This window comes from Uranotaenia lowii, chromosome 3 (assembly GCF_029784155.1).
Source record: "Uranotaenia lowii strain MFRU-FL chromosome 3, ASM2978415v1, whole genome shotgun sequence".
Classification (NCBI taxonomy): Eukaryota; Metazoa; Arthropoda; class Insecta; order Diptera; family Culicidae; genus Uranotaenia; species Uranotaenia lowii.
The window spans coordinates 303,120,814-303,132,050 of NC_073693.1; the positions used below are offsets into that span (position 1 = coordinate 303,120,814).

Here is an 11,237-nt window from a genome sequence, read left to right on the forward strand (position 1 = left end):
TCAGATTTCTGTTTTCACGTAGGTCTAATAATTTATATATTAGTTATCAAAGATCGATTTTACTAAAAACTGATCAATCTTAAAAATTTTACACGTAATATCACTTAATCTAAGAGTAAAAGATAAAATCCGAAAGAAACAATTGTATTAAGGATGTCACAATCTTCTGAAATAACTTATCAAAACGTAGATAGCGAAAATGTTGTTTCCCTGTGAATGTGTCAAATACTGAACAATAATGGGAATTTTAATTTTTTTTATTTTAATTGATCCTTAATTTAGTGACGGTAACCTTTTTGTATAATTACTTCAAAATCAAATAAAGGACATTTCTATTACCTTTATTTCCAATGAAGTTAATGAAGATTTAGGATTTTTGTTTTTCAAATGTTATAAACCAAGAAAAACATTCAATTCTTATAACTTGATTTCATTAAAAGCTTCGTGGGTCATAAAAAGGCAGTTATTCGGGCCACATTCAAATTCAACTATTTAATTAACAATAAGTTTTAAAGAAGACGCCTAGTGGTATCTTTATTATTTTTTTTTGTATTATTGTACGAACAAGTTTTTATTGGATATAAGCTTTGGTAACTCTATACCCCTTTTAGCTTTGACTGGGAGCGCACCGGATGTTCCATCACGAAGACGCCCAACGGAGAGCTTAGCTCATTTGCCTCTTCATTGTCCTTCGGCTTCGGGTGGTCTTCTCCGATAGATGTGATGGCATGAATGGCGGTTGGTTTACATCATCTATACACAATCTTGCATCATCCCCTATACGAAATGCGAAAGTCGGACCACCAACGCCATGCATCGCCATTGGAACGTCAAAGTTGTCCTCAGAGTTCAGCTCTCATTCTGGGAAGGAAAATTTATCCGGAAGATCCGGTCATAACAAACAAATGAAGGAAGGAAAAAAAGCAACTGCACTTGCTGGACTAAACCAGAGTCAGAGTCTGAGGGAAGATGCAATTTGTTTACCAGGATCTTGTCTATGGAGCCACTAACCCGAACCCTAAAGCTCTCTCGATTGGTTTATGGCGCTGCGGCCTGGGGTAAGGGAGATGTTGTTGCCCTAGGATTCGGTTTCCCCGGGACCGATAGCTTCCGTGATTGCTTTTATCAGGTCGCTTCCTGATAACTGCTCTGTTCTTCTTCTTCAGTAGTGGGAAATGAATGACTCGGAAGGAAATGTAGGGTTGATTGTGTTTTGTTTGTTTGGATTTGTTGAAGCATCTATCGAACGGAATCAATATGAACTTTAAAGCGTGCTGTTTTGTTTTGAAAGGTGGGGTGGGATGACTTCCGGTGGGATTGCCGTCTCTGTGCACTTCAGCAAGTTGATTGGATGTTAAATTGGAGAATAATTAAAGAAAATTTGAATAACAATTGTATCAGGTAATGAATGTGGAATATTAAGAGGATCTTTTAAATGAATGAATTGTAAATAAGAAATTAAGCAATGAGATTGCTAATGGTTGAGTTTTGCGCTAACAACAAGGTCATCTGGCCAAATGTCGTGAGTTTGAAACGTATTTGGATTTCTTTAACCAACAAGCACCGATACCGAGACTTTGAGACAGATGATTTCTGATGGACGACATAACTTATGTTAAACCCTATTTCAAACAAACTCCAGCGATTGAATCCTATAACATGTCTACTCGTGGCAAAATCTCTGGCATATTAAAAAATGTATTTTCTGGTTGTTTTGTGGTTTTTTCCGCAGTTTAAGAAAACTTAAAAATGGTGATCTTGTATGTATCCTCAGCAACCTACGATCTATACTAACTGATTATACCTTAAAATTAATCTAATAAAAGTTTAACTTTGTTATTGTCATACTTTGCCAGCAGACATTCCATTGAAAACGTTCTTGAGTTGTTTAAAAATAATCTCAGTTTCATCTTAGCCTTCGTTGGATTCGGACGTTTGGCAACGCGCTCGGCATCCACATTCAAAAGGCAAAAGTTCGTTTTTATGGAAGAAGAAGAAGCTGAAAGTGTGAACCGTTGAGATGAGCCCCTCACCAGGAGGACAACAGGATAGGACCATACCAGATTGGATGGATCCTGGAAATCATTATGAAAGAGTTAGTTATTTGTATCTTCAAGCAAAACAAGGATTTGATCTTCCCAATAATCCGTTTGTTATTGGGAGATCTATTGAGCAACACGTGGGACAAATTGAAGGTGGCTATTTCGAAAGAAATAAAAAGAGATATGTACTGAGAATCAGAAACAAAGAGCAAGCCAGAAAGCTACTTGACCTTGAGGTTCTCATGGATGGAACACCAATAGCAATTGGCTACCATCCCGAGTTGAATTTTCGGAAATTTGTTGTCGTGTGCAGTGAGGTCGAAGGTATGACCGACGACGAGCTGCTCAAAGAACTTTTACCGCAAAAAATAACAGCTGTCCGTCGTATTACCAAAAAAACAACTACAGGAATAATTGGGACTTCCACTTTAATTCTAACGATTAACTCGACAGTGGTGCCAGAATTCATTACCTTCGGCTTCATTCGTTTACGAACACGAATCTACTATCCTCAACCACTAATTTGTCGACATTGCCTTCAATATGGACATCCGAAAAATAAATGTCTGAACGAGAAAGCGTGTATCGTGTGTTCCGGTAATCACAGCAGCGATCTATGCACCGCCCAAGGTAAACACTGTAAGAATTGTAAAGCCGACCACTCTCCGCTTGACCGTAACTGTCCTGTCTACATGTACGAAACAGTAGTGCTGAAAATAAAAACAGAAAAGAATATCTCACTAGCCGCCGCTCGCAAAATTGCAGAAACACCCTGTACCATCAGCTACGCAGCAGTTGTTAAAAACCAGCACGAAGTCTACAACCAAGAAAAAAGAAAACAGCATCCGAAAAAACAAACACTGAATGATTTAACAGAACAACAGGCAATCCAGAAAAGAGCACATCACCCGACAGAAGAAACAACTCCAGCTAAAAACCTGACTGCTTCACCACCCAGCAAAAAATTGACCCCTCAACCATCTACGCAAGCAACGGAAGATGGAATTGAAGACACGCCACAAAAGGAGAGTGGCAAAATGACCATCGATGCACTAGTGCAGAAATCTTCTATTATTATAAGTTCCCCTTCTACCCAAATCCCTCCCAATCCCCCTTTAAATCCTTTCCAACCTCCCATTAGATCTAAATTCAAATATGACCATCGGCACATAAAACCTTGTAAAAAGTGAAAGGCCTAATAAATAGTATTAATAAATTAAAAAAAAAAAAAAAAAAAAAAAAAAAATCAAGTTTTGTTAATTTTGAAAACACTTTCTTCCAAAAGAGAATTGTCGGACCAAAAAGTTTCAGGAATTGAAGGAGGAGGATGCAGCCACCTAAAATACAGATTACACAAAATTGGAAAAACCGATCAATATCAGAACTGAAAAAAAATGTACTCCTACCGATGGGAGATACCAAGAATAATGTAGAATTTTTTCTAACAAAAAACGATAAATATTTTTTCATAGTTGTTCTTGAATTATCATAAGGTTACCTTAATTTCCTTCATAGAAAGTATTTCGATCAATCGAATAGTTTTTCAGATATACGCATTCGTTACTGTCCCATTTAAAACTGAACTAAGCTTAAGAAGGTATTTTGAACAAATTGAATCCGCAGTTTTTTTACAAAGCGATGAAAAATTCAATCATGTAATTTTTTACCAGATATTTCTTTAAATTTATAGATTAACAGCAACATCGAATTTATAGAACATTGTTTCTACATTTAAAAACATTATAGCGCATTTAAAAAAAGTAAGTTTTTTATACCTTAGTATACACAAGAAAGTGTTTAAGTTTTTAGTGTTAAATGTTTAATCTTATAATTTGACCATATTCCGCAAAAAATATGTTGTTTTGGCTGTTAAAATTGAAGTTTGGTACAAGGCGTAAAGCGAGCATTAGTCGAAATAGCTCAGCTAACGTAAGCGTTTAAATTCACAGTAGAAAAAAGCAAATTGAGGGAAATCCGGCCGTTTTTTGGAAAATCGTCCTAGAAAATTAATATTTGTTCAAAATAAATCAAAATAAAAATAATGATTTTTCCGAGTCCAAAAACAAAAACTATGAGCGCTTTAAGGCACCCTCAAATAAAATCAATTGAATGGGTTGAATGGGGGAATCAACCTTTGGGTTTGCAGGTTCATGAACGTCGGATGTGCTACTGAAAATTCTCACTCAAAATTTGTAATTCGAGAATATAAATATAGATTTTGAACAAAGATAAACGCCTCATCGCAAAACTCATCGCAGGAAACAATTTTGATACCGACTTTTTTAGAAAATTTTCTTCTGTTACAAAAAGGTAATCATCGACTTAAACCCGATGATTTATATACAATTCAAGACTAGATCGATTATAGATATTTTATCTTAAGGTGTCCAGATTGCCCGGTTTTATCCGGGTTTGCCCGAATATTTATTAGAAAGTTTTGTAACAGTCCGTCTCGGCCCGGTTGCTCGGATTTTATTAAAAAATGCCCGGATTTTGTTTAGATTTTTTCACCTTTTTTTGGCTAATGAACCAAAAAACCTATATTCTTGAATTTTTTTTGTCCAAAACGAAATTTGTTTTGACTAAGTTTTAAGAAGGCTAAAATACGATTTAAAATCTTTCGGTAAGTTTTGACAAAAATATTTGTTTTCTTTTTTTTCCTGATTTTTGTTGGAAAATTTCCGGGTTTTGACAAAATACACCCGGATATTGTCCGGATTTATGGTCATTAATTTGGAAATCTAATGCCTGTAGTATGCCAGGTTTTTATATTAAAAATAACCGGATTTGTCCGGCCCGAAAACGTGATGAAAATGATTGAAAATGTACTTAGTGCCTTTTTTTCATTTCAAAATTCTAAATGTCATACACGAAATTTTTATTTCGAATCATTATTTGGACACGAGTTAAAAAAATTTGCAAAAAAAATAAAAATGTGAGGATAGTTGTTAGAATTTGTAATTTCAATACGACTGAGTTTATGTTCTTCTTTGTTTATTGGCTTTTCGGTTAAATTTAAAAAAAAATGTAAACAGAAATATAAGAATTTTATCACAAGACAGGGAAGCCAACAATCAAAGAACAATTAAAAATTTAAAGGTTGATTCGAAATCTCAATTTGATCTGAAATGATAATTTAGAATTTTTGAAAAATATAGAAAATAAATGTTAAAAATATGTATTATGTTCCAGATTCGAATTTATACCCTTGTTTTGAATGAAAATTCTTATACAAACAACAACTGCATAATTTTCAAAAAAAAAACTGATAACTTTATTTTGATCGTTTAGTGGAAACGACTAAAAATTCAACCAGTAATTAAATTTTGAATTCAAATAAACTTCCTTTGATGTTATAGACATAAAAAATTCATAACCATCTAAGAAAAGCGATATTTTGCGCTTTTCTTAGATTATGATTGAATTTTGCATTGCATTCATTTTTTTTTGAGGATTTCCATCTTATTGGATAATTTATCTCAATCCACCATTCATCTAAAACTAGCTAACCCTGTGTACTTTGCAACGCCTTTTAAATATATTAAAATTTTCATCAGTACGTAAAATTTCAATAACCCTTCTCTTTCCCATCAAATGTAGAGTAGGTTTCGAACAAACATCGAAACATTTTGAAGGAACCAAATAGCATCACATTTGGCTTAATTTGTTTTAAATATTTCAAATTATGCGAAAAAATATACAAAAAATCCTCCCTCATTTTCTCGTCTCCTCACTGAGATAAGTGATAGACGGCTTGTATGAGTATGAGAGAAATTATATAAGGGCCTTTTTTTCTTTCCGCCTTTTGCTTGATTAGGTTTAGCTAACCTTAAAATAGGATTGGAGCTTCTCTCCTCCTTTCTCATCCTTCCACTATAAGGAACAAGGGGTCTCAAACAGTCCCTGAAACATTTATCGTACCCAATAATCTTCCCATGCCAAATTTGGTTCCATTTGCTTGATCAGCTATCGAGTTTGTAAAAACTTATATGAAAACCCCCCTCCTCATTTTAATTTCTTCTACAAAAAAATGGGAGGGGAGTCACAAACAATCATAGAATCATTTTTCGTATCCAAATATTTACCATCCCATTCAAAATTTGGTTCATTTGCTCGAATAGTTCTCAAGTAATGCATAAAAATGTATGAGAGCTCACGTCTTCTCTTCTTATCTTCCTCAAGAACACGGGTTTTTAAGATTGTCACCAAAATTGAAGCTGGCGGACAACAGGAATGGATTTTTTGTATGAAAAAATCGCATCATGGATCCGCCTGTGGGCTCTTTATGTACATTAAAGGGAGTTTTTTTTAGCAACTTTTAGTAACTTTTTTTTGTTGATAACATGTTTTTTATATTCATTAATTATATGAGCTCTCATTAATTAATATTTGAAGAGTCTTTCACCTTTTCACAAAAACGATTTGATAATATTTTAAATAATTTCATGATATCGAAAACTTCATTTTGTGTCAAATTTAATCAAAATCGTTTGAAAATCGTTAGAATAACATTTTACAATGAATTTGTAAGGGATTCCCGTCCTGGAAACGTCCATATTCCAGTTTTCAAGTTGATCTTTCCAGTAGTCTTTGAGTCTATAGGGAACAGACAGATAGACAAACATTCGTTTTTAACCCTTCGTTTCATAAAGTAACAAATTTGCAACAATTAATGTATGGAAAAAGTGAAAAATCGTATTCCATTTTAATTTTTTTTCTTGATGTACTCATAATTTCCAACTAATAAAATTGGTTTTTAAGAAAAAATAAAAAATCATGAAATGAAGGGTTAAATATACAGATTATCCGATGGAATCAGTTTTCAGATTGAAAACTGAGAACTAAAATTACGATAAAGAAAATCAAAATTGTTTCATAATCAGATTCATCATGTTAAATCAAAATTGAAATTTGAATATTTTTCTTAATAAATAATTTTTTTTTAAATCAGGCGTAAGCCTAATTCTAGACGAAAACTGCAGCTTCATGTTTTGATTAAGTAGCATGAACTTGCCCAACATTTTCTGTTTTACCAAAAAAATACACTAATTGTCTTCGAAAATCAAAACAATCCGCAATTTTTGTGATTGTAAAAAACTCTGTTGCTAAGTCTAAATCGGTAGTTTGAAAATCATTTTTTGAGGATGTATTATGAAGAATTAAGTAACTTTTACTTGACAATTTCCAATTCCGCTTGGATCTTTAAATCTGCCGAATTTATAGTATAAAATCCTTCAAAATGCAGAATTTTCAACCGATGAGAACTAGCTACTTACTTTTTTGATTAAGATTAGGTTTTGAAATTTGAAAGCTTTCAAAGTGATTTTTTAGATTTTTTTGGGATGTTTATATTTATTAAAAGTAATCAGTACACAATCATAAGAACTTATTTATGAATAATCGAGCACCGTGAATTATATTTGTGTATTCCAGTTGGATTTTATACACGATTTAGCTTAATAAAAAATATAGGAAAAAAGTCACCAAAATTTGAGCCTTTTCTACATTTCACTTGAGAAAAATCAATTAACATTTCCAAATTTATCATATTTTTTAAAACAATATTGGAAATCTTAAGATTATGTTCGTATTCCCATTCGCATTCGCAGGAACAGTCGCCTAAAACTTCGGTTGGCGCTATGCAACAACTCTCCGTTAACGTTAACATCATCTCTTAAGAGATTATGGAACATTTCCTGACTTACTATTCCAATAGAAGCTAAGTCCCCCTTTTCGTTTATTGAAAATCTTAAAATTATGTTGATATAGAAATTACTACACTGAGGTTTTTTTACGCGGTTTTTTTTACACGGTATTTTTTTACGCGGCTTTTTTTACGCTGATTTTCGAATTAACGCGGTTTTTCAGAAAAAATATTCTAAGACTTTTTCAAAGGAAAAGGAAAACACTTAGAATCTTTTTGTAGTTGGGAAAATCTTAGATCTGAGACCTGAGACTTGAGACCTGAGACATGAGACCCGAGATTTGAGACCTGAGACATGAGACATGAGACATGAGACATGAGACATGAGACATGAGACATGAGACATGAGACATGAGACATGAGACATGAGACATGAGACATGAGACATGAGACATGAGACATGAGACATGAGACATGAGACATGAGACATGAGACATGAGACATGAGACATGAGACATGAGACATGAGACATGAGACATGAGACATGAGACATGAGACATGAGACATGAGACATGAGACATGAGACATGAGACATGAGACATGAGACATGAGACATGAGACATGAGACATGAGACATGGGACATGAGACATGAGACCTGAGAACTGAGACATGAGATATGAGACCTGAGACCTGAGACCTGAGACATGAGACATGAGACCTGAGACATGAGACCTGAGACATGAGACCTGAGACATGAGACATGAGACCTAAGACATGAGACATGAGACATGAGACCTGAGACATGAGACATGAGACATGAGACATGAGACATGAGACATGAGACATGAGACATGAGACATGAGACATGAGACATGAGACATGAGACATGAGACATGAGACATGAGACATGAGACATGAGACATGAGACATGAGACATGAGACATGAGACATGAGACATGAGACATGAGACATGAGACATGAGACATGAGACATGAGACATGAGACATGAGACATGAGACATGAGACATGAGACATGAGACATGAGACATGAGACATGAGACATGAGACATGAGACATGAGACATGAGACATGAGACATGAGACATGAGACATGAGACATGAGACATGAGACATGAGACATGAGACATGAGACATGAGACATGAGACATGAGACATGAGACATGAGACATGAGACATGAGACATGAGACATGAGACATGAGACATGAGACATAAGACATGAGACCTGAGACAAGAGACCTGAGACATGAGACATGAGACATGAGACCTAAGACATGAGACATGAGACCTGAGACCTGAGACCTGAGACATGAGACATGAGACATGAGACATAAGACATGAGACATGAGGCATGAGACATGAGACCTGAGACATGAGACATGAGACAAGAGACCTTGGACCTGACACATGAGACATGAGACCTGAGACCTGAGACCTGAGACCTGAGACATGAGACCTGAGACATGAGACATGAGACATGAGACATGAGACATGAGACATGAGACATGAGACCTGAGACCTGAGACCTGAGACATGAGACCTGAGACATGAAACCTGAGACCTGAGACATGGAACATGAGACATGAGACGATCTGAATTCCACACTGTCAAATAAGCCTCACTATATTCTACTATTCTATTAATCTAATTGATTTTGTTTTTATCTTAAAAATAAACTATCATTGTACGCAAATTTTAAAATATTCATGGTTCTTTCGCGTTTTTTTTAGTAACGTGCTTTTTTGCGCGAATTTTTTAATTGAAATGGATTTCTTACGGGGATTTTAGAATTTCGGGGTTTTTTTACGTGGATTTTCGAATCAACGAGGATTTTTAAACGCGGATTTTTGAATAAACGTGGTTTTTTTACGCAGATTTTTGAATTAACGCGATTTTTTTTACGCGGGACGAAATACCGCGTAAAAAAATTTCAGTGTATTTCGCCAAAATGTACAAAATTAAAAAAAAAAAATTGTGAAATCTGTGAATATTTCTGTGCCACAGAAACCGTGATGAAAATATGCTCAAAATTCTGTGAAATTTAAGATTTTTCTGTGGTTTTGGCAACCTTGGTGAAAACTTCGCACATATAATTTGATCTTCGTTAAGTCTCAGTTTGAAATTATTTTTTCCAATTTGGAGTGTGGAGCAAACTAGGCAATTGTATTTTTAAACCTGGGCAAAGCTGGGCATTTGATTTCAAATTTTTCTACCAAAATTTTTAAATAATAACAAGAAGAAAAACCCTTCATATTTTTTTTATCAACACACATCAGCAGATTTTAAATCTTTTTTTTGGGTTTAAAATCGTTTATGTTTATTGTATGTATGTATGTATGTATGGTTCCCCCATCGGTAGCAAGGTCCTGCCTATGGCTGTGTGGCTTGGCCTTTGAATTTCTTCTAGGGCTTCCACGGTCCGATGGTTCGTCGAAGGAAGGCATCCAACCCTCAGAAACCTACAATGGCCGGCTACCCGTGCCGCTTGCAAAAATTTCTTCAGGTCATCCCCAGATGCATTCCTTCTAAAAATATACAATGGTTATAAAATATCTGCAGGAAAGGAAAATTACTTAAAATATTTATTGAATATATGTACAGTTTATTAAGATAAACAATTTTCGTTAATAAAAGGATACGGACCTGAAATAAAAGTTGTTATTATGCCTGTTTATATAAATGTGTATAAAGTTGTATATTTATCTATGAAATGGTGCCAAATACTATACAATAACAAAACATTGAACAATTTACGAATGTTCAACATTGTTTATCCATCTATTGCTAAGATGAAAAAATAAATTTTATTTTGACCAAATGGATCTCCAATCTGCTACAATCAAAGGGGTATAATAGTTAAATTTAAAATTCCTAAATAAATAATTGATTGTGATAATTGAAAATGTATGCTAGGGAATGAAACAGAATCCGTTATCTGTTGATGACTACATACTGAGATACTGCGACACACAATTTTGATTATTTAAAATTGTTACCTATTCCAAAAAAACATATGGGTACAGAATGTATTCAAAATCAATAAAAAATGAATTTAACAACCGACTTAGTGAAAAGGACGATCAAAATCCAAATATTAGAAAATAGAAATTTTACTCTCATAATCCACCCACTTACAATCAAACGCAAACGGATCAGAAAAAAAATCGAAGCAGGCCGCGGAAAACAAACGCTTCACCAAGTAACAAATTCATTTACGCCCACATGTTAAAACCTACGGAGCATCCTTTAAAAATCAATTCACTAACACTCCCAAACTAACCACACGAAATAAGGCGCCATATTGTCTGATTTTGGAAAGGATTAATAAATATGTACCTAAAACAAATTTCAAAATAATCTTCTAAAAGTAATATTATGCTTTTGTGCGTAGGAAGATAGAAAAGAGAAATAAAGAGAGGCAATAACATGGAAGTTCCTCACCGGGTTTTTGGTTCCCGCAAACATCTTCCATCGATGCTTCTTGCTGACATGCTCGGACATGTTGGAGCGGGAAATCAGTTTTCACTTAATC

At 34.4% G+C, this 11,237-nt stretch overlaps 1 protein-coding gene across 1 annotated transcript; it reads left to right on the forward strand.

The window, feature by feature from the left end:
* Nucleotides 1-1,911: 1,911 nt before the first annotated feature.
* On the forward strand, nt 1,912-7,720 carry LOC129753675 (uncharacterized). Its single transcript, XM_055749518.1, has 3 exons — nt 1,912-2,672; nt 2,787-3,097; nt 7,652-7,720. The coding sequence occupies exons 1-3, from the start codon at nt 2,021-2,023 to the stop codon at nt 7,718-7,720; spliced, it is 1,032 nt and encodes a 343-aa protein (XP_055605493.1). The 5' UTR covers nt 1,912-2,020.
* Nucleotides 7,721-11,237: the final 3,517 nt, after the last annotated feature.